Source organism: Papio anubis, chromosome 7, assembly GCF_008728515.1.
Source record: "Papio anubis isolate 15944 chromosome 7, Panubis1.0, whole genome shotgun sequence".
NCBI lineage: Eukaryota > Metazoa > Chordata > Mammalia > Primates > Cercopithecidae > Papio > Papio anubis.
The window spans coordinates 107,032,121-107,056,790 of record NC_044982.1 but is presented as its reverse complement, the minus strand read 5'-3'; the positions used below and the strand labels follow the sequence as shown (position 1 = coordinate 107,056,790).

At 47.3% G+C, this 24,670-nt stretch overlaps 1 protein-coding gene across 1 annotated transcript; it reads right to left on the bottom strand.

Annotated features, from left to right (window-relative positions):
- Window positions 1-304: 304 nt before the first annotated feature.
- Window positions 305-4,842, bottom strand: MEX3B (mex-3 RNA binding family member B). The gene is made up of 2 exons (XM_003901304.5): window positions 3,964-4,842; window positions 305-3,130 (listed from the first exon to the last, which is right to left on the bottom strand). Exons 1-2 carry the CDS (start codon window positions 4,214-4,216, stop codon window positions 1,680-1,682), a joined length of 1,704 nt encoding a protein of 567 aa, XP_003901353.1. The 5' UTR covers window positions 4,217-4,842; the 3' UTR covers window positions 305-1,679.
- Between the last annotated feature and the right edge of the window lie 19,828 nt (window positions 4,843-24,670).

Here is a 24,670-nt window from a genome sequence, read left to right as displayed (position 1 = left end):
TTTTTCTAATTTTTAAAATAAAGTTTCCTGAACCCCTAAAAGTATCATGGGCCCTAGGCACTGTGACTTGTGTGTCTAATGGAGGCCCTAATTCAGTAGATAACTACAATTTTTAGAAAAAATACTGTAATCCATGGCCACCCATCCAACCGAACACAACCCTGGCCTGTTTTGAAAATCCATTCTATTCATAATATAAAAAAGGTACCTGGGAATTCTGTACTTCAACTCGTCAATTTAAAGTGATCCCTTACAGTTAGATTCCAAGAGGCTTAAAAAAAAAAAATCAAGTCACCACACAAGATACGATTTTCAATATTTTATTTATATAGAAATACTTAAAAAATGAAGTAGCACCATTACTTAAGTTTTACCTTTATTATGTAGAACTTTAAATGTCAGAAAAATAAAACTCTTGATACAATTTCAAATCTTGTCTCAGCAAATATAATATTAGTATTTGACCATGAGGTTAAAGGCCCTTTATCATAAAATAAAATATACTTTGTTTTTTAAACTTTGCTCAGTAAAGTACATTTAAGCTCAAGTAACGTCACCTACATATACATAAACAAGTGGTAAACAAATGTATTAAAATAGAAATACTAAAACTATAGTGGTGCAACAGAATTTTTGTAACTTGCACTGAATTCTATTTATACAAATGTTAGAAAGCATCAACAGTTCTTTTTGACATGTTTATACATTTCTGTTTTTGTAATAATATAGAATAAAATATGCTTTATATCACTGAATAGAAAATATGCTGGGTGAAGCAGATCTAGAAGATTTGTCTGAACCTATAAAATCTCCATCCCAACAGAATACTGTTCAAAACATTACACATTTTATGGTTTGTAATTCCGTCACAATTGTGTGATTATTAAAATAATACAGTGTTCTTTGCCATAAGGCCATACTAAAATAAAAAGATTTAACCCAGCTACAAAAAAGTTCACTGAACTTAAATTAAAATACTTGTAAACATCTTTGCAATATGAAATATAATTTTTCAAGTCAAAAAAGAATAAAATACTTCAATCTGTATTAATGCAATTTCTCTTTAAAACTTTTAAACGTTTTTAATATATAAGAGATATGTTACAGTTTATTTAACTTTAATAAAGCTGCAGTATCCTGGTTTCACAGGAACTCCTGGCCCTTCCACGAACATTCAAAAAGGATCCACTGTGTTCTATAGTAAGTATCATAGGAACCCACCCACAAAGGGGAACACACTAAACAGTCCACACATCCCACAGCACTACTATCATCTTCATCATCATTACTGTTCATTTTTTCCTACTTTAAGAAAATGGAAAACTTGTGGGGTTTTCTTCTTTTGGAAGCTTCCTATTAAGTACAGTGTAAAAACTATCATTACTAGAATGTCGCCGTTCCTATTATTTATAGAGCATGCATTTCAGGTGTTCAGAGGTTTCCCAGGCTACAGTACTCTTGATGCAGATATCCTGGCAAATTCCTTTACTTAAAAATTAAATTTTAAAAATGAGCGGATACTACAGCTTTCCAAGCTCCTCTCGGATCTCAAGAGTGTTGGTGGGGCCGGGAAGGAGAAAGGGGCGGGGGCACCAGAGAGGCAGGCGAGCGCTGGGGAATGAGGATGGGGAGGGGTTCCCCCTCCCCCCCCGCACCGTGCGCACTAGCGCCCGCTGCCTTCAAGAAAAGATGCGGATGGCCTGAGTGACCGCGGTGTGGCAGACCGGGCACTCGGGCTCGCTCTTCTCACAGATGCGGTTGGCGCACTCCATGCAGAAGAGGTTGTGGCCACAGGGCACCAGCGCGGCGATCACTTCGCTCTCGAAGCACACGGAGCAGTCGCGGCTGCCTTTACGCCGAAGCCCGGAGGAAGAGGATGAAGAGCTGGAGGAGGAGCTGGACGAAGAGGAGGAGCCCGACGTGTCCGACGGCTGCAAACCAGGCAGCTGCGCCCCCAGCCCGTTGGCATAAGCGGCGTAGGCCAGGCCTCCTCCGCCTGGGTCGCTGCGCACCCGGCGAGCCAGGTGGTGCTCTCCCGCCCCCGGGGCCATGTGCAAGGGCGGGGACAGGCGCGGGCAGCTGGTGCCAGGGTGCAGCCGGCGGTGCACCAATAGCCCCAGGTTGGCGTTGGAGGGCGCACTGGCGCCACCCCCAGGAAAGACCACGGAGGAGGAAGAAGCAGACGAAGATGCGGAGGAAGAGCAGGAAGATGATACGGGAGCTGCAGGTCCACCTCCCGGCGACCGCTCGAACTGGGCCCAGAGAAGTGGTGCCCCAGGTGGGGGAGCGGGAGCCGGGTCAAAAGTGGGCTGCAGCTCGGGGCAGCCGTCGGGGGATGGCACTGAGGCTTCCCCCGCTGTGTAGGTGTACCCATTGCCATTGTTGTTGTTGTTTCCGTTGTGCGCAAAGCTCAGGGCGGGGCTGGGGGGGCTGTAGTCTGCCAGGCGCGGGGTAGCGGCTGCGCTGCTGCTGGTCCCGCCGCCGAAGTAGGAGTCTGTGGAAGCACTGCCAAGCGAGCTGGAGCTGTCGTTGCGGTAGCTGGAGAAGGGCTTGCGGCCGGGGGTGGGCGTGATGCTGGGGGTGGGCTTGCTCCAGAGGCTGCCTGGACCGGACCCGCCGGACCCATGATGCAGGTCGAAGCCCACATCGGTGCCGTTGGCGTGGAAGTCGTTCTCGTCTGTGAGCTCAATGATGCCGCCGGTACGCAGAGCAATGTGCGCCTCAATCTCCTCTCGAGCGCGATCCACGTTCTCTGGCATGCCGGTCACCTCGAACACCGGCTCCTTATCCCGGCTGGGTGTCACGATGTACGTGTGCGTCTGTTGCTGGATGCGCTTGATCGTGGCGCCCTTGGGCCCCACCACGAGCCCCACCACGCGGTAGGGCACCCGCACTTGGATGGTGGTTTGCCCGGGCAGGTTGGGCGGCCCAGGCACCGCGCCGTTTAGTGCCGTGTTCTTATTCCGGGAGGCGCGGATCATGGAGAAGTGCTCGGCAGCGGAGATGATCTCCCTCCGAGCCATGGCCACATCCTCCTTCCTGCCCGTCACAACAAAGACAGGCTCCTCCCCGCGAACTGGGGTCTTGATGTAAGTATTGGTCTTCGCCCGCAGCGCTTTGATTTTACAACCTAGGAACCAGGGTAAGGAGGAAGAAGTGGGAGAGAGAGATGGACACGCCCATTATCCTGGGGTAACCGCGGGGACCGGGGACAGCCCGCGTTCAGGACAGCGAGAGGGCAGGACAAGAGATGGGCGTAAAGGGGGCGTCTCCCTCACTGACCTCGGGCCGCGCCACGGGCTGGGCAGTGAATCCCACCCGCGAGACGCTCGAGGAACAGCCCATTGGCTACCTGGCCCTCCCCCAGTGACTGCAGTCGTCCCGAATCAAACCCGAGAATCCCAGAAAAGTCATCTGGGGAGATGCCGCTGGGATCCAGCTGGGCGCGCCGTCAGCTCTGAAGACACGGGGAAGGGGCTCAAGGAAGGCAGCTGCAGGCGCGATGCCTCAGCGCTGGTGGACTGGGGGCAGGGGGTGGGGTGTGAGTCCTGGGACCCATTGTTCCTCCTCTGGGCTCCATTCCGCTTTGCAGAAATCCAGAATCCTCCTCCCATCCTATGCTCACTCCTCCTCCTCTCTCCTCCCAAAGGACTGATCAAAGGCCCCCTCCCCCAAACATCTTACATTTAAATTGTTTTTTTGGAGGTGGGTTGGGTGTGGGGCGTTAGGGGAGAAGGCAGTGATTTTTGCAGAAGAAAGTGCATCCCGCCAGGGCAGCGGCGCGGCTCCGGGAGACAGCCTGCCTGCACTTTCTTTGTCTGGGGCGCCGGCCCATCGCGAGGCTCTTCCTCTCTCCCCAAGGCACCCCACGCCGCAGATCCCGATACTGAACACGCCTTCCCCGCGAGGCAGTGGCCTGAGACCCTACACCGCTCCCTACCTCCCCATCCCTCTTCGACCTACCTTGCCGCCCTACGATCTCGGCGACATGCTCAGAACTGGGCACCGGCACGCACTCGGTCATGTTCACGCTCTTCTTGCGCGGCTCGCTGTCGTACAGAGAGGCGCCCTCGTCACTGTCCAGCCCCAGCAGGGAGAGCTGGTCGAGCGCGAGCTGCAGGGCTCTTTGGTCATCCAGGGTCTCTCCCGCTCCGCTGCCGCCGCCGCCGCCGCCGCTGCCGTTGCGCTCCAGGTCTGCAAACAGCGAGCTTGGCATCGCTCGGCCGTGCGCGCCGCGCCCCCGCCGGCCCTCGGCTCGGCGGCGAGAAGCTGCGGCCACAAAGGCAGCCGGGAAGCGGGTGGTCAGGGGCGGGGAGGCCGGCCGCCTGCTGAGGGTTCCGTTGTTTCTTCCTCGGTGCTGGGAGGAGTGGGTCGCTCTGTGCGGTCCGCACCGGGCAGTGGCTGCAGGAGGCCCCGCCTGGGTCCCCACCCCAGATCTGCTGGCGGGTGGGGTGGGGGCAGAGCTCTAGCGGTGGCCGCGCGTGCCCCCCGAGTGCCCGGCTGGCTGGCCGCGATGCCGAGCGAAAAGCGAGCAGGCGAGCGACAGAAGCGTTTCTTTAAGGAGCCCCTCCCCGGCTCCTCCACTCCCGCCCGCCCGCCCTCACTCAGCGCTTTTTCCTCCTCTCCTCCCCGCCTCTTGACTGAGCCTCTGCAGCCAGACGACTCCGGAGGGGGACGAGGGAGGCGCAACGTCACAGGCGGGAGCTGACACCACAATGCTACTGACACTATCGCTGGGGGAGGCGATTGGCGCGCGCCAGGTCGGGGGCGGGAGGAGGCCGCGGGTTGAGCGAGCGGAGGGAGAGCGCCACCCCCCACCCCCGCGCTCGCCGCAGCCCGCCCAGTCCTCCTCCCGGCCGCGCCCCTCCCCCGCCGCCGCTAACGCCTCTCTTTGTTGTCTAATGCGGGACTGGCAGGCTCGGGACACTTGTATGTACCTATCAGCCGAGGACAATCATTGTCCCCAAGTCTCCTCCCTCGCCTGATTCAGAAAACAAAACCCGCCCAACTCTGGTGCCTGGGGCCCGGCTCTAGAAGAGCGGTCCTTAGAAAGTCCCGTTAGTGGCTCCAAAGAAACCTTCCGTGGAGCCAAAGCTTCCTCTGGGAGAAGAGTCCGTAGTCCGCCCCAAACGGCGACCCGATTACTCCGACATGGAAAACGGGACTCCAAGTCTTGCGACGCACGGGCAGAGTGACTCCCGGCGCGGGTTGTCCACCTGCGCGGGAGGGCAAGAGACACAAAAGCACACGCCCGCCCACACTGGCACCCGCGCGCGCGCGCGCCCGCGTCTACATTTCTGTCTCCTTGGGCAGCACTTCGCCCATCTGGCCCTGAAACTGAGAAAGGGAAAGCTGGCTGCCGCGCGAGCTCGGCCAGCCGGGCTGCTGGCGACCTCTGGAATGCATGGCACCAGAGTCCAGCACACGCCCGGCGCCCGGGCCGAGACCCTGCGGGTTCTGACACGCGCACGAGCGCCGCGCCGCCACCGCGGGGACGCAGGCCACAGCGCCAGCGGCCGGCGCGGGCGTGCGCGCCCGCTGTTCCCCTATCCCTCCCCGCCTAGCCCCGCGGCCGGGCATGCGCAGTGCGCGCGCGGAGCGGGCGGGCCCTTTAAGGCGGGCGGTGCGGCGGGCGCGCGCGCGCGCGCGCGCGCCGGTCCAGTCCGCGGCACCGCCCCGACGGGAGGTGAGCGCTCGGTGCCCTGCAGCTCTTTGTGCGCTTCTCAGGGTGGGGGTGGCGGCAGAGGGAGGTTGCGACGGGACCTGCCGGCGAGGACTGCGAGCTGCGCCCCCTCCCGGATCTCCCAGGGACAGTCTCCGAGCGCGAGAGGGAAGGAGGCTTTGAGGGGCGGGCCGGAGCGGTGCGCGCTGCTCCTCTCCGCTCGCATCCCCCTCTGCTGCCCACCAGGGCTGACACCCCTTCGGTCCCCGCGCGCTCTTCTCTCCTTTGTTCCGGAAGCCGCCTGGCTCGCCGCGCCCTTTGCGTCCCGCCGCGGACCGTTTCGCAGAGCGGCTGGGCCCGCGGTTCATAGAGTCGCCCAAGGCCCGTACAGCGGGACGCCTGCCCAAAACAATGAGGCCATAGGGCCGCAGCCGTACACGGGCTAACTCCGGAGACCTCGTGGTGCCGCGGGGGGGGGGTCCCGGAGCTTGAAGGCAGAGGCTCCCCTAGGTGTGCCCTGCGTGACCGCGGCTAGAGGGAACGAGCGCTGTGGGCCTTGGTTTCTCATCCGTAAAATGAAAAAAAAAATCCCCGCCCTTACCACCTCGTGGGTCGTTCGGAGGATTAAATGCGACAGTGGATGGGCGCGCGCTTAGGAATCAGTAGACAGTTCCGCAAGCGCCTTTACTTTTGAGAACGCGGAGGTGCCGCTCCCTTCCCCGCTTGCTCACCTGGAGCTGTCTTGGGAAAGAGGTGCTGATTATTTCCTTGGGGAAATGGGTTTAGAAGCCACTTACAGTGGTTATTTCCTCAGGATGTTTACGTCAGCTTCCCGAAGACTGGTGTGTGTTTTTCTTAAAAGGGAATGTTCGATGGGAGGAGGCAGGTGGGAGGATGGCGCTGAGTCCTCCGTGAAAGCCACCACTTAGAGCTCCAGTAGGAAATTTCTGTATTCTTTTGACCCGGTTTATGGACTTGGAATCCAACTAACTTGGGAATAAGGGTTCTTGCCGAGATGGAGGGTTTGAGTAAGGGGTCCTGACTGGGGAGAGCCAGAGATGAGGCCCAGCCTCCCGCGCTCACGCAAGGCCTTTAAACAGAAAGCAGACTGGAAAGGCGCTTGGAGCATTTCCATCTATTTAACACAAAGGGCTAGTTTCTCGCTTCTTAGTTCTGTTTCTCTGAATTTCATAGCCTTCGGATTGGGCCTACTGAGATTTCTTTTTTTTCCAAGTAGAAAATATAATGAAGGTAAAGTTGTTCCTCCGCTGATGAGCTGTGCACGGATAATGGGGTGTAGGGAGAGTCTGCTTCTGCTAGGGAGTTGGCCACTAATATTTTCAGACCTGCCATAACTCCTTCTGCTTGCATCTGCAGCGATAAGAATTCAGATGGATTAATTCTGAAATGTGTTTAAACTTAGAGGATTGGATATTTCAGAGGAGTCCCTGGGGTTGCCGGGTCATTACCCGGAAGGTGATTGCAACATTTCACCAAGGTGACATGCTTAATGTCATTCTTCCCTTCTGGATCCTGAAGGCAGGAGTTGTACTTGGCTGTAACTGCCAATGTTCAGTGAAATCATACATCTTCAGCCACATGAAGGATAAGCTGAACCCCTTACTATAGGAATTCATGGAAAGCTGCTGATGCTGAGGTGCCCATGTTCATGTAGCCCAGGTCACCCTCTACGGAGAGGAATACTTGAGTAAAACCTAAACAGAGATCCGCATGCTTTTCTGAAGACACCCACAACATCGAAGGCACTCTCAAGAGCATGGGACGGTGGTGAGAGTGATAGAAGCAGTACGATGTCTTGACAGATCTGGTTTCCAGCGCCAGCTCTTCAGTGTTGTCTGTCAAAAGAGGCTGGCATCCACCTTCCCACCTGCCTCGTAGGGTTGCTTTAGCGAGACAGATAATGATAGCAAAAGCTAACTCGTAAATTCCCAGGTACCAAGCAAATGTAGTTGGCGCTTTAGTCACAGCTACTCCTTGCCTTCTCTATTTGTATGCCTTACTGACTGGTCAGGATATTTTCCGACACTTGACTGCTATTATAAAAGTAACAATCCAGAAATTTTAATTCTCAGTTAATGGCTTTAATAAGCCAAGATATCGTAAAACTTGCAAAGTCCAGTTCTGTTTTTAAATAGATAATACATCCTAACCCCATAGTTTCTGGATAGACTTTCCCAGGCTCCCTTAGGACCCCAGAGCTTAACTACTTTTCCTGATGCGGAACACATTCCCTAAGGACTTCCCGATGTGGCCATAATATTTTTTATTAGCACAAGAGAGAAGCTTGCAGAATGAGGTCTGGCAATATAATAGAGAATTTCAGTTGTCATAAAATGAGAAAAAGTAAAGCTGTCACACAAAAACAAGATGAACAATGAGGCAACCTTGTTTTGTTTTCAGATGTCTCAAACTATTTCGCGCACATCTTGCTTACTTTTACAAATTAAATAGCTTGCAAAAGAAACTGAAATCTTCCTGTGAGAACAAACACATTCTCAGTCAACTCATTTAAGATTATTGAGCACCTCCATAATGTATTATAGGCATAGAGAAAAGTATCGATTATACTGAACTGAAATGAACGGGGTGGCAGAGGGGCAGGAGAGTGTCTTTTTCCTTGAATACTGGTCATGACCAAACCCAGTCACACAGCGAGATAAGTGCCCAGATAGTAGTGAGTCGACTTAGGGTCCTAGAAGGGCTTCCCAGAGGAGGGGATACCTGAATTGTGCTTCTAATGAATGTGGTGTGAGAATGAATTGAGACTGGAGCCTAGCACAGTGCATAGCATCTAGCAGGAACTCTATAAATGCTTATTAAATGAGCCAAGCTGTACCATCTTGAAGGTGTAACTTTAAGTATGTACATAAATCGCTCAGTCTCTGGGAAGTAGCTCAAATGACACCAGCCACAATGACAGGATTTTGAATAACATTAGTAATCACAGGTGACCCTTAAGTGCTTATTATGTGCCAGGAAGTTTACAAAATACTTTACAATACAGTATCTTGTTTAATCTTTCTAACTACTCAGAGTCAAATACTTTTATTATCCCCATTTTACAGATGAAAGTAAGTCACTTACCCAAACAGAGGCAGATTTGCCTCCAAGCAGGTGAAATGAAGTTACAGGGCTCCTCACTTAACACAGACCCTTCCATGGCCCTGGGAGAGGTCCTGGCAATATACTTACAAGATCACATGAAATCACTAAAATTTTCACAAGTAAATTTTTTATTATTTTCCTTAAGGAGAACCCCTAAAATGATACAGGCTTCATGGTACACAAATCTTAGATCCATTATTGTGCCCAGGGTCATACAGCTGGTATGTGGTACCCCAAGCCTGTGATCTTAACCAACGTTAAGTTCCTTCCTGTCTCTGAGCTATGCATTTTCAGCTGGAAGTTGAAAATATTTCCAGTCCTGCTTCTCACACAGGATTATAAGAATCACATGTGTGAGGAGACGTGAAAGCATCTTGATTTTTGATGTTCTCCTGTTGTCTTTGTGTGGTTAAAGTGTGTGTGACATATAACACATGTAACACACACACATTTTTAAAAATGTTTTAATAATATAGGAAATGCTTTCCTTATGTTGAGTGAAGAAGAAAGGAGACAATGTGCAGTGTGTATGTATGTGTTACTAAACACTTACTAAGCATTAGAAACAGTGAATGAATAGGCTACAAGGAATTGCATCAAAATTTTAACAATGGTTCTTTCCCTCCCTCCCTCCCTCCCTCCCTCCTTCCTTCCTTCCTTTGTTCCTCCTTTCCTTCTTCTCTTTTCTTTTCTTTTCTTTTCTTTTTTCTTTTCTTTTCTTTCTGATGGAGTCTTGCTCTGTCTCCCAGGCTGGAGTGCAGTGGCGCGATCTGCTCACTGCCACCTTGGCCTCCCGGGTTTAAGTGATTCTCCTGACTCAGCCTCCCAAGTAGCTGGGATTGCAGGCACACGCCACCATGCCCAGCTAATTTTTTTTGCGTTTTAGTAGAGACGAGGTTTCATCATGTTGGCCAGGCTGGTCTTGAACTCCTGACTTCAAGTGATGTGCCCGCCTTGGCCTCCCAAAGTGCTGAGATTACAGGCGTGAGCCACTGTGCATGGCCAACGATGTTATTCTTTAAGTAATGAGATCACAATTTTATTTGTATTTTACTTTTCTGTGTGGTTCAAGTTATGAACATACATCTTTATTCAGTTAACTTTTTAAAGTAATACGTGCTGAGTTTAAAAAATTAAATCATGCTAAAAAGCTTAATAAAATAAAACCTCTTCTCAATCCTGTCCTTGCTGTAAATAGAAGCAGAAAACAAATCTAAAGCTAACCCTAGCACACATTTATATGGGCCCTTACAAGTAGCTTGACTTCTAAAATTAAACATCACTTAGTTAATAATTGGTAATAACCATTTTGCAATAGCAGAAAGGAGTAAGAAAAATAGAAAGTAATTGTAAAATCTCTCAGAATTCAAGGAGCCCGGAAACAATCTTCAGGAAGAAGGTGTCATTTTTTCTTCCTGATAAAATAGATCAGTGGGATTCAAGTGTTTTTTGCAGTTGAATCATTTGTTTCCCAAAGTCGTAGGTTGGACTCATATCTATAAAACTGATGAAATCCATAGAAAGTTAGAATCGCAGGATGCTAGAGAGTGTGTGGTCCAACACTCTCATGTAACCGCAAGCTGAAGGCCAGAATAGGAAATGGCCCCCCCCAACGTCAATTGCCCGTTGATATGGAGCGGGGCAGGAAGCCAGAGTGAGACATCCAGTGTGATGTGCTCTCTTGCTTTGTGATTTAAGGAAATCTGGTATTGTCCCTACTGAACACCTTCTATGTTTCATGCTTTGGCTTTGGGGTAGTCTCATGGGTCAATATTGCTGGTATCAAACCTAAGAGGTTGCTAAGAGAATCACTCCCCAAATCTACATAGTAGACAATAAGGAAGGGGGCAGTAGTTCAGGGCATTTAAAGACGGTCTCGGGAGGCCGAGACGGGCGGATCACGAGGTCAGGAGATCGAGACCATCCTGGCTAACACGGTGAAACCCCGTCTCTACTAAAAAATAAAAAATAAAAATTAGCCGGGCGAGGTGGCGGGCGCCTGTAGTCCCAGCTACTCGGGAGGCTGAGGCAGGAGAATGGCGGGAACCCGGGAGGCGGAGCTTGCAGTGAGCTGAGATCCGGCCACTGCACTCCAGCCCGGGTGACAGAGCGAGACTCCGTCTCAAAAAAAAAAAAAAAAAAAAGACGGTCTCACTCACCATTCCTCTCCACTTTCCTTTCCCTGAGCTAAGGAATGCCTTTTGGTGAAGGGAATGTCTCAAGGAACTATATAACCCTGCTTGGGGGAGACAGAGGAGTCACCGGCAGCAAAAGTCGTTCCACAGTGGGCGAATATTCTTCTTTTTCTTCTTTTTTCTTTTCTTTTTTTTTTTTTTTAGATAGAACCTTGCTCTGTCGCCCAGGCTGGAGTGCAGTGGCGCAATCTCAACTCACTGCAAGCTCTGCCTCCCAGGTTCATGCCACTCTCCTGCCTGCCTCAGCCTCCCGAGTATCTGGGACAACAGGTGCCCACCACCACGCCCGGCTACATTGTTTTTTTTTTTTTTTAGTAGTGATGGGGTTTCACTGTGTTAGCCAGGATGGTCTCAATCTCCTGACCTTGTGATCCGCCTACCTTGGCCTCCCAAAGTGCTGGGATTACAGGTGTGAGCCACTGCGCCTGGCCACAGTGGGCAAATATTCTTAGAAGGACCTCAATAGCATAGAAATAAAGCAAAATAAAATGAGCAGTATGCATTGGCACATGAAACCAGTCGGGAACAATACATGGACACCTTCTCATTTAATTCTCACACCATACCTGTAATATATGTATTATCATTTCTGTTATATAAATTAATGTTTCTAAGATCACGTTTCTAGGAAGAGTTGGAACTAGCGTTGGGACTTCAGTGACTCCAGAATCCAGATTCCTGCTGACTTTCTCAAATAGAAATGTGCTCATAAAAAGACAGCCAGGACTGCAAAAGGACTCAAAATCATCATATAAAAGAAATAATTAAAGAAACTATTACTTTTTAGACAGAGGCTAATTGTATTTATTCCTCAGAGTTGAGAATGACAATGAGATTAATAATAAATAAATACAAGGTAAAATGCCACATAGTCAAAAATACTCGGTAAATAAGGTTTAAAACAGTCACAATTGGAAAGGGATAGTAACCGATGGAGGAAATTGGTAGTTTTCCAATATTTAAAAACTACTCAATGGGAGGCTTATACTCCATAGGGCCGAACATGGATAGATATTAGGGGAAGATGGATACCGGAATAGGATAAGAACTTCCTTAAGCTTAGAGCTGCCTGCAGGCATGGTGGGCCACCTCACTGTGCCCACACACACACACACTTACTCCACTTAATTGGGAGACATCTGCCAAGGATGTGTGCACTGGCTGGATAGACAGGTGAATTTGGTGAGTGGTGACATTTTGAGTTTTCTTCAGTTGGTCTGTTGACATTCAACTAGTCACTTAGCCTCTGAGCTTTGGTTTTGTCATCTGTAAAGTAGGAATAATAGTTCCTACTTAGGTAGGTAGCTCATATGGGCCCTTCTTTCCTGCCAGTGAGATGTAGATACGATCTAGTGAAATGTGGGTTTTCTTGTCAGTCTTCTTACAAAGCAGTAGAATATAGAGTGGAAAATATTGAAAATTCTTTCACCTTTTTTAATACTTTATGTGATCATACCTGTTCTCATAACATTTTTTAAAACAGCAAGAATTGCCTTTACGACCTAAAGAATTGTTGTGTCTCTATTAAACATCACCTTAAAAGTCAAGATGCTAATGCAGTACAGCCACGATATTCTCACAGATAACTTTGAACGATCATCCTCTTTATTCTCATGATAAAATTGTTTCTTTTCCATGCAATTTAATTAAAACAATAAAAATTATGTCACAGTGCGGTTGAAATTTTATCTAATAATAGAATCATTTTATGTTCATAAACCGTATCTTCTACAACTTTATTTATTAAAATTCTCCAGTTATCATTGTACTAAAATGTGTATGCGGCCATATGAAGATTCACTGACCTTGAAAACCAAAGAAGTAGCTGTTAATGCTTTTGGTAACCTAGCCAAAGAGTTACTAAAACCTAGGTTTTAGTAAACCTAGCCAAAGAGTTTAAAGTATGAACATAATAAGTTCCACTTCTGAGAACAGAAGAAAGAAAATAGTCTGTAAATTTCTTCAGAAAATTTTAAGAAGCATTATAAATAGAAAGTATATAACAAAACACAATGAAACATATGAAATCATAAAACAACCAAATAAATAAAACCAATACCAAGAAGTCAATAATAATAGATATGCAGAGAAAATGCTCTGACTTGAAGGAGGTTGATTTTGAGGTTGGGTGTGCCCCACTTTGCAAAGTTTATGATCATGGTCCCTGCAGCTAGACTACCTGTGTTTCACTGTTCCTGGACCTACCTTGTTTTTGTGACCTTGAGCAAGTGTCTCTTCTTTCTGTGCTCGGTTTCCTCATCTGTAAAATAAGGTGCTTATTTTATCTATAAAATAAGGGTGCTTCCTCATTGCTGATACAGGAAGTGACATTTGCAGATTCTAGTGTTGATGTTCACATAATTGATCAACTTTGAAAAAGAAGAAAAATGACCAGGCACAGTGGCTCATGTTTGTAATTCTAGCACTCTGGGAGGCTGAGGTGGGCTTGAGCCCAGGAGTTTGAGACCAGCCTGGGTAACAAAGCAAGACTACTGTCTTTAAAAAAAAAAAAAAAAAAAAAAAAAATTAGCTGGTCCTGGTGGTGCACCCCTGTAATCCCAGCTACTCAGGAGGCTGAAGTGGGAGGATGGCTTAAGCCCAAGAGGTTGAGGCTGTGGTGAGCAGTAATCACGCCGCTGCACTCCAGCCTAGGCAACAGAGCAAGACCCTGTTCCCTTCCCCGCCGCCCAAAATAAAGGAAAAAGAAGAAAACCAAGCAGCCCTTGCACTCTTCTGTATTAACTATGTTATGCAACTGCAAAACTTAAAACGGTATATACTGGCATCAAAAGTTAACTAGATCATTAAAATGGACTTATAGGTTTAGAAAGAAACCCAAGTTGGAAAAAAAGTATTTTCTATGTGACAAAGGTAGAAATGTAAATGAATGAGGGGAAAGATTATTCCAAAAATGATGCTGAGACAACTGGCTTTTTAGAAACATTATATTAGATTGAATTTTTTTTTTTTCCTTAACCTCACAGCCACACCACAATAAATTCCAGGTGGGTTAAGGAATTAAGTTTCAAAAATGAAATCATAGAGAAGAATCAAATGGAATGTATGTGACTGTTTCTGTAATTGTGGAGTAGGGGAAGGGCTTTTTGAATATGATCCTAATGGAGGAAATCATTTTGTGAAATACCTATATGAGGCCAGGCGTGGTGGCTCACGTCTGTAATCCCAGCACTTTGGGAGGCCAAAGTGAGCGGATCATGAGTTCAAGAGATCAAGACCATCCTGGCCAACATGGTGAAACCCCATCTCTACTAAAAATACAAAAATTAGCTGGGTGTGGTGGCACGTATCTGTAGTCCCAGCTACTCGGGAGGCTGAGGCAGGAGAATCACTTGAACCCAGGAGGCAGAGGTTGCAGTAAGCCAAGATAGTGCCACTGCACTCCAGTCTGGCAACAGAATGAGAATCCGTTAAAAACAAACAAACAAACAAAAACCACCTGGGAAACCATTGGTATCAATACCCATAAACTTGGTGTGTATGTTTTAAAGGGAAATCCACTTGAACTAAAATAGTAAATGAATAATATTATAGTTAGTTCTCAGATTGAATAAGAAATATACATAATGGCCGAGTATGGTGGCTCACACCCCTAATTCCAGCACTTTGGGAGGCTGAGTCAGGAGAATCACTTGAGCCCAGGAGTTCGAGACCAGCCTGGGCAACATAGTGAGAGCTCGTCTCTACAAATAAATGCAAAAATTAGTCAGGCGTAATGGTGCACATCTGTAGTTCCAGCTACTCAGGAGGCTGAGGTGGGAGAATTGCTTGAGCACAGGAGTTCGAGGCTACAGTGAGCTAGGATCACACCACTGCACTCTAGCCTGGGCAACAGAGTGATTGATTGATAGATAGATAGATAGATAGATAGATAGATAGATAGATAGATAATAGATACAATGCAAGTATTTATGAGTGAGTGAATATGTCTTCATGCATGAAGTGAAAGGAGCAGGAAAAAAATTTTAGTTTATAATATGCATGGAGCACTTATATTCTAGGAGTATGTTAGTTACTCTCTTTTAATAATCTCAATAATCCAACTAAATAGGTACTATTGTTATCTCTATTTTTGCCCTAAGGAAACAGTTTAGCTGGTAAGTGGCGGGCAGATCCATGCTGTCCAAAGTCAGGGTCCTCCCTCACCTTTCATCATCAAGGTACACTGACGGGTGAACTTTAGAATTATACATGTACACACACACACAGATAAATGCACACATATACATATATACGTGTGTGTGTTCCTATTTGCCCACATGGAATGTATCTAAATATTCAAAAGTTATAAACCAAGCTATCAGATGCTAAATAGGACTATTGCAGGAGGTTTGAACCTCTTACCCTGACAAATAGACCTTCATCATGACCTGAAAGGCCAGGTTAGAATCTACAACCTCCAGCCTCCTGAGGTTCTGCCCTGAACCCTGGCCACGCAGAGAGAGGCGGGCCTGGGTCAAGAGCCATAACTCACACCTCCCTTCTTTCCCTCTACTGCACTGCGGGCTCCATCCCACAATGAGAGAGGGTCTCAGGCACACCACAGTTCCATCCATGCCTCATCCCCTGCAAATAGTCACTCCTTGGACACCCCTTGGGCCTAGGGCATGCACACTTGTGGTGGAGACCTGGGTGAACTGTTGGGGAGAAGTCCACACAGATGCTGAGGAAGGGGAAGGGGAGAATAAGCTTAAAGTCCCACCGGGACTTCATACTCTAGGAAGGGGCACAGCTGAGGACAGCAATAGTGAGATCCTGCAAAGCATGGGCCCAGAGCAGGGACCTACAAATGACTTTTAACTATTTGAGTTAGAAAGTAACATAAAATAACTATTGAGACAAGGACTATTTTCTCCATCTTATGTATGTCTTTGGATATACTGTTGGACAGGATGAGTGTAAAAAAAAAAAAATCCTTCCACCTGGAACATTTATTTTTTTCCCTTTGCCTTTCTCCATTCTGTTCCTTCGTCCCTTCCTTTTCTCCATTTTTTCCTTCTTTCCACAGATATTTACAGCATGACCTATGTGCCAGGTACTGTGTGGGCACTGGAGTTCAGGGTAATTAAGACAGAAAAGCTCTCAGGGAGTTTAGAATCCAGTGAGGAGACTAGCATTGATCACACACAAATAAATGTATAATTACAAACCAGGACCAATGTGATGACATAATCATGTGTTGATTTGTTGGTTGCCTTTGATTGAAGGCTCCCTGCTGAGACAGGGAGGAATGTAAATCTGTTTTTCTCCTGAAGACAGGAGCCTTGCGTATTTTCACAAACCTCCAAAATGGATGCATCTCATACAGCTAACTGGAATTGGGTATGCTTCCTACAAGCATAGAAGCTACTTTTATTCAAACAACTCTACTACTTGATTGCTGCCATAGAGCTTCCCTAGAAACTTGAGAGGCACGAATTCCTGCCGTGATATAAAGCCAATTGTCCAATTATAGAAGCTGGGGGGTTTACCAGAAGACTCTGATGCCAAATGCTTATGGAAATCAGAAGGTGGAGTTGGGGAGGATCTCCAAGCACTTATAGGAAACTCGTTTTCTCCTCAGTGTCCCTGCACCATGAAATAGAAGAGGCAGGGATATATTCCATTACTTTTCTTCCAATTACCCTACACTAGAAGATGTCTAGAAAAACAATGCTCAAGGTTTAGGGGATGGACAGCAGTCACTTCAGAATGAGGGCAAAAACCCAGCCAGATACTTCGGTCAGCGAAAAGCAGTGGGTTGGCACCAGCTCCTTTCAGCTGTGGCCAGTTTAATGAAGTTTGTACCCGGCTGTTAGTATTCTCCACATGGCTTTAGGCAGGGAAGACCTAGAAGCATTTTATTTCAAAATAGCTGTGTATTGAGAATCCTATAAGGAAAATTCGCTTGTGCCCTTAACACTGGCAGTGTGCATTTTTGATTGTCTGTTGATCTTTCATCTTTTCACTAATGCTTTTCCTTGTTTTCAGTAAGGAAGCAACTCCCACACAACTTTCCTTTGGAAAAGAACGATTCTACCTTTACCAATTGGGCAAACATACCCCAAGCGGCAAAAACAGCCTCTTTCTCCCACCGCTCCTCCCCACTGCAGAGAATATCCAGCAGAGGAAACCCTTAATTGTTAATTTATATTTTAGCACACACACGCTTTTCTGCACCTTCCCTGTTCAGGTTTGGCACAGGTGTCCCAGGCTGGAAGGCGCCCGTGGGACCTGGCACGCCCTGGGCTGAGTTTCCAGCGCCTCACTAGAGTGTCCTGTGCTGTGGGACAGACGCCCGAGGCTGCCCTAGGGATCCTGGCCACTGTGAATGAGCTGCCCTTGCCCTCTGAGGGGTTGGTTGCATCCCACACCATCCCTGCACCCTGCCGGGCAAGTAACCACCTGAATGCATTTCCTTTAAGTTACCTACAAACCGCACAGTGAGTAGAGGGATTTTTTTCTTTGCCGGGTTTGGGTAAACATCAAACACCAGAATCAGAGCTGAGAAAAGAATGAGGAAGTGACTGAGGAAGATGCACCGTCTTGTCTCCAGAGCATCTTTTATCCTAACAGCCTACAACTTTTTATAAACTTTTCAAGTGCCCCCAAGCAAGGAGTGAATACTAATGCTATCTGCCTGCTTGCTCAAGGCTAAGGCAGAGTAGGATAGAAACCAGGCTCCCTAGAGAAGCTTCTGATGCCTCCAGGACTAACCGCTAACCCCACTCCACCCTCTCCTCTTCCTCCTCCTCCCCCTCTTACCTCTTCTCCTCCTCTCCCTCCCTTTTTTCCTTCCTCCTCCTCCCCTCCCTCTCCTCTCCCTTCTCCCCCTCCTCCTCCCCAACTCCTCCCTTCTCTTCCCCTCTCTTCTCATTTCCTCCTCTTCCCTCCTCTTCCTTTCTCTACCTTCCCTTCCCCCCCCTTCTCTTTCCTCTCCTATTCCTCTTCCTCTCCCTTCCTCTTCCTCCTCATTCCTCCTCCTCCCCCTTCTCTCCCTCTTCCCCTTCTCCTTTCCCTCCTTGTCCCCCACTCCTCCTCCTCCCTCCCTTCTTCTCCTCCTCCCTCCTCCCTCTTTTCTCCCCTCTTCCTCTTCTCCTCCCCCTCCTTCTCCTCCCTTCTTCTCATCCTCCTCCCCCTTTTTCCCCTCTTTCTTCTCCCCCTTCTCCTTCCACTCTTCCTCCTCCTGCTCCTCCTTCCTCCCCCTCCCCTCCTCTCCTCCTTCTCCTTATGTTCCTCTCCTTCTCCCCCACTCCTCTTCCTCTTCCCCTCTCCCTCCTCCTCCTCTCCCTCCTTTTTCCTATTATGATCATCATTTCACTATTATCATGAAGTACTTTCTAAGCTTGTGGTCTTTGTCACCACACTAGATGCATGTAACCTTCCATGGATGCCTCCATTTACCCTAAAATGAGGATGGTAATAGGGCTCACTTCAGAAAACTCCTGTTTCAATGAGTTGGTTTATCTAAAGCACCTTTCACAGTTCCTAGCATGTAGAAAAAAACTCAATAAATGACAGTTGTTATGATCTCAATTCCTACTTTGTTTTTTTACCATGTTCTCTCGACTCCATTGGAAAGCTCTTTTTTATGATTTTCCTTTCAAAATTCTTATCATCCTATTAGGCTCCACACAAATGCCACCTCCCAAATAAAGCCTCCTACCCCAGAATCAAAAGTGGCCACACTCCTTTTCACCTCCCAACCAAGACCTTGGGTTTCTCTTGGCACCCCATTCCTTCCACCTGGTCCAGTGTTCCTTGTGCGTCTTCTTACCCCTCCTGCCAGGCTGCAAGTTTGTTTAGGAAATCTCTGCTACACATTTTTTCTACGTTAGCTCAGAAACCACTTAACCTCTGTGTCACAGTTTTCTACTTATGGAAAATTGGGGGCATATTAACTGCACCGTGTTCAATAAAGTCAGCATGAGAGCTAAAAATAAAATGCTATGTGTATGCACGTGACACAGTCCCTAGCAAAAAGGAAGCAATCCCAAGTAGAAGATGCTCAGAAAATGCTTGTGGGGTGACTGTAACAGCAAAATGTCATTCTAGTACTTTGAAACTGACATTCTAATGCTGAGTTGCATGTACTGCGTCCAGGAGGTCTAGAATTGGCCAAGCACAATGTTGCCCTGGTGAATGGGACCAGCAGATGCAAGGCCACAGATAGCCTTGACTGTTCCCACTCACAGTGGGCGAGTTTGCAGTCACACAGATGCTACTGTCCACACAGCGCTGCGAGCCGGAGGGGGCCCCTTCCAACTGCAGGCCCCACTGTTCCTGAGGGAGTTGCATCTGTGGCTGGAGTCGTGCCACCATATGTCCCTCTGTCCCAGCACGTGGCCAGGGGCTTCTCCAGGCACAGGCACCACTGTCCTCCCAGCGGCACATCTGCAAGGAAACCCAATTGCCTCTCAGAGAACTGGGCCAGCTGAACTGTAAACATATTCAAGACACATCAATAGGTAAAGAAAACCAGCCATTACAAGTCAGCCCGAAAGAAACCTCATTCCACTGTCAGGCACTGACCAGCCTTACCAGCTCTTGCTCACTGTATTTCAAAGAAACACTCTCATTACACCTTCCTCTCAGGGATGTTCATTTCTTCCAAGGTCAGCAATTTGTTTTAATTCTTCATTTGGACATAATTTCAAACTTGCAGAACATTTGTAAAAATAAGAATAATATGAAGAATACGCATTCATTCTTTGTTTTGTTTTTGAGGTGGACAAACTCCAAAACACTCCAAGGCTGGAGTGCAGTGGAGCGATCTAGGCTCACTGCAACCTCCACTTCCTGGGTTCAAGTGATTCTCCTGCCTCAGCCTCCCAAGTAGCTGGCACTACAGGCGCATGCCACCACGCCCAGCTTTTTTTTTTTTTTTTTTTAGTGGAGACAGGATTTCACTGTGTTGGCCAGGCTGATCTCGAACTCCTGACCTCAAGTGATCCGCCTGCCTCAGCCTCTCAAAGTGCTGGGATTACAAGTGTGAGCCACTGTGCCTGGCCAGGATATGCATTTATTTTTTACACAGAGTCATCTGTTGTTAACATTAGTCCCTTTCACTTCCTCATACACAGACACACATACAAACCACACACATGCACACACACTTGTTTTCTGAGACATCTAAGAGTCAGTTGTGTGCATTACAGCCCTTTACCCCTAAATGCTTCAGTATATATTTTCTGAGAATGGGGATATTCTCTTCCAAAACTGTACTACGGTGATCAACTTTAGTAAATTCAACATTGATACAGTATTTTAATCCAATCTGCTACTGTCCTATGCCAATGTTGTTAATAAAGTCAGCATTTCTTAAATTCTCTTCCGAATAAAAAAAAAATGACAATCTCAAGTAGATGGAATAGAGTCATATTTATTTTAATATCCTCAGTTTTTCAAGCAAATGAAAACACACACATAACTGACAATGCTATAAGCAGCCCACGTAGGTTCACCTTATATCTTTTTATGTCTTTATTGTCATAAAAAAAAATCACCTCAGAGCCCTGTGCGTATGTGTAGGCTGGTGTCACAGGTGTTTTAACCAGGGAACTCCAGCAGGTAATTAATGCCCCCAGGATGATTTACCTGGAGTGAGATCTGCCAAAGCCGGTAGCAGTGACGTTATCCATTCTTTTGGCAATGGATAACTGCCAAATGATTATCCATCATTATCCGTTGAGCACTTCCTGTAGGCTGGGCATTGAAGATACAAATTGAAAAGACAGTCTCTCTCAGGCAGGGTGCGGTGGCTCACGCCTGTAATTCCAGCACTTTGGGAGGCCGAGGTGGATCATTTGAGGTCAGGAGTTCGAGACTAACCTGGCCAACATGGTGAAACCCGACCTCTACTAAAAATACAAAAATTAGCTGAGCGTGGTGGTGGGCGCCTGTAGTCCCAGCTACTCGGGAGACTGAGGCAGGAGAATCATTTGAACCTGGGAGGTGGAGGTTGCAGTGAGCTGAGACTATGCCATTGCACTCCAGCCTGGGCGACAGAGCAACTGTGTCTCAAAAGAAAAGAAAAAAGAAAAGACAGTTTCTGATTGAAGTTTGCTCACATGGCAGTTAAGAGCACAAACTCAGAAGCAAGATGAACCTGGATTGTATCACAGGTAAACCATCTACTTGTAGTGAGAGCTGGGCAGGCTACTATGCTTGACCCTCAGTTTCTTCCACTGGGAAATGGGAGTCACGGTAAAAGGTACCCTGTAGGATTGCTGCAGTGATCAAATGATGACATCTACCAAGTGCATGTCAACTGTTATGAATGGTGGGGAGACAGGCACAAAAACACACCATCGTAATACACTCAATGAGTTGCTGTAATGACAGTCTAGAGTGCCTGGTCCAGGGATCACAGGAGATATATGGAGCCCCGGAGTCTTGCAAGTGGAGTAAGAGATGGTCTCAGAGGAGAACTGAGATTTGAAAGGTGACTTATAAGCTTGCTGGCAGGAGTCTGGAAGCTGAAGGGAAGGAAGAGGAGGGAAGGGGAGGTATTTCATATTCCATGGAGAGGAAATTGCATGTGCAAAGCATGGATGACTGAGACACTACAAATTAGTTCATTGTGACTGAACTCAGAGCTAGAGGTACACTTCAGTAAGAGATGAGGCTGTAAAAATACTATGGCCATGATGGCACAAGTGATTTCTAGGTAAAATGCCTGCGAACAATTGCACACTAATAGAATCAACCACACCATCTTTCAGTCATGCACTATCAGACACCGGCTACCAGTTAAGGCAAAAACACAGCAAGTTAAGCTGCCGTATGCAGGTCTGCTCACCCTCCCTTTTAACAGCTCAAAATAGTCATTTTTCACACACACACAAATTCTGATTGTCAAATTAGTAATGCTCATTATAGATTATTTTGAAAATATAAAACAAATCTCTCTTCCCCCTTTCAATTAAGAAATTATCACTTAGTAATAGCTTTGTTAACTGGCATGTCAAGTTAAATAAAAGGCTGGTTAGCTGCATATTAAGTCATTTAACTCCCTGCAGCTTCCCCCTTTGATTTTCCTTCCTAGGATGTGAGGAGAAGCCACTGGCCCTCCTATTGTCCCAGCGCCGTTTCTCAGGGGTTGCTTTTTTCATTTCTGGGGAGAGAGTCCCATCCTGGCATGCAACATTGCTGGTTTTTCTAAAGGTGGTCCATTTTAAAAGCAACAGATTTTGCTGAGTAACCTGAGCTTTTAAATAAGGCTCATTAGCCTGGGTGCTTAACCGGAAGCTTGAAGCGGAATCACCTGGGGAGCTTTTCCAGCTTACACAGCCAGGATCCCTTCCCCTCTCAGTAATGCTGGTGGGTGGGGCTGGGCGTGTGTTCTAGGCTACAGCTCCCCAGGTGATGCTGCTGCACACCCTGGTTAAGGACCTCTCCATCAGGGGGTGTTTGTTTATTTGCTTCACTCTCAGCCAAAAGGGACCCAAGAAGGAACTAGGATAGTCAAAGCCCCCAAGCTGGAGTCCATCATTAGAGTGCCACTCACCCCATTGTTCTTTTAAATAGACCAGTCCCCTGGTGCTTTTAAAATACAGTTTACTTTCAAAAAGTAAGTGCTTGCTCCTTCTCTTCCAGCAACAGATTTGCTAAGGGAGCTGAAGCACAGCTTTATAATCAGGCCTCAACTTGGCTCTGTCAGGAATTAGTGAAAGCAGAACAAAGCAGAAATTTGATTCATCCAGCTTGTCTTGTCAACTTTGCCTTTAAAAAAAGTTTTTTCTGATTTTTAAAATATTGCCTTACATAAATGCTGATAAACAGGTTGTATTTCACTTTGCTAAGTGATTTTAACAGAAGTGTGTAGGTTATCTCCAAGCACTGAAAATCGGGTTCCGTTTATAACCACTGGTTTGACGTGAAATTCTTTGAGAATGTAGCTTATGCATCAAGATAGCCACAGCTGCTACAGATATGGCCTGGATGTCCAAAACTCTCCACATTGGTGCTAGCACAGCTCAATCCACCTCTTGGCAAAAGCGGACTTGGGGTAGGGGGTACAGAGTAATGAGCATTTCCCTGCATAGCTCTGCCCAGAGGGTCTCCGTCCCCATCAGAGCTACAGCGATGCAGAGCTTCTTGCTCCAGACCTTGAACTCAGCTGCCTTGTCATGTGCACCCTTCCCTACCCCTTCTCTGGATGTTTGTGAAAAACTAAGATAAAAATCAAACAGTCTTGAGAAACACCTGACTCAATTCTTACATGTTAGAAGAAAAAACAGCATTTCCCTGCCTTTATGTTTTTATTGTGCTTTGTTTTATTTGTGGTTTGTGGAACAGCAAACTGTTAAATCCAGCTTTAATGCGCGCGCGCGCGCACACACACACACACACACACACACACACACACACAAAGGAAAACATGTTGGAAGGACCCAGGAGTTTTTGCCAAGGGCAGGAAATACAGCTGAGTCTTGCAAGGCGCTGGAGTCACTGGCTGGAGGGAAGGAGTCATATCTCTTTTTTTATCTGGGGCTGCCTGGTCTCTGGCGTTCTTTGCATTTCTTTGCTTTATTCTCTCACAGAGCACCTTTCTCTGCTTATCTCCATGTAGATCCTCAGTCCAAGTGCCTGATAGAACTTTCAGTCTCTGAGTCACAATGTCTAAGTTGACTGTAGTGAACATCTGCTTTGGAGCCAAGGAGAGGGTAGAGTGGGTACCCCTAACCCACAGCTCGCTATGTGTGGTGTGGCTGCTTTGGGAGGGGGGCGGGATTGGCTTCTCTAGCACAGTTTTCCACCACACCATTTCATCTCTGTCTTTCATAAATATTTATATGTTTCTGTTTCCTTGGTCCTCACAGTTCATGTGATAAGAATTGCTGGTGAAAAATCTGTTGATTTTGCCTGCATAGCATCCTTCTTCCAGCATCAGAACCCCTCTTTGCCTGTTGGAAATACCCTTTACCCCACACTGTCCTGTGGTTCAAGCGAGTCCACTATCTTCCACTCCCCCATCTTCCTGGCAGGTGAGTCACAGTGATTTGTTTAGAGGATGAGCATGGGCCAATGAGAGGCTTAGTTAGGATTTTTGCTGAACCTATTAGGAAAGGAATGTTCTCTTTCGCTGAAGTTGCCAAATTCAAGCCTAAAGTTGCTCTTGGCCATCTTGGCTTGCCCCACAATGAAGCCAACAGAGAAAAAAAAGCTGAGTCAAGAACTAGGGGCCGGGCATGGTGGCTCATGACTGTAATTGCAGCACTTTGGGAGGCTGAGGCAGGTGGATCCCTTGAGGTTATGAGTTCAAGACCAGCCTGAAAACATGGTGAAACCCTGTCTCTACTGAAAATATAAAAATTAGCTGGGCTTGGTGGCACATGCCTGTAGTCCCAGCTACTCAGGAGGAGGCTGAGGCAGGAGAATTGTTTGAACCCTGGAGGCAGAGGTTGTAGTGAGCCGAGATTGCGCCACTGCACTCCAGCCTGGGTGACAGAGCAAGACTCCATCTCAAAAAACAAAAACAGAAAAAGAAATAGGAATAAATTATGGACAATATGGTGTTTGAGTAACTAAATATGAACATGTCCGAAGCAAGTGAACAGAAAGAATCTCTCTTTTGCTTAAGGTGATTTGAATTAGATTGTTGTCCCTTGCACTGAAAAGAATCCCACCTAAAGCAGCTGTGGAAAGAAGTTGCCTACATTTTTCTTCTTCAGTTTCAGCCTCATCA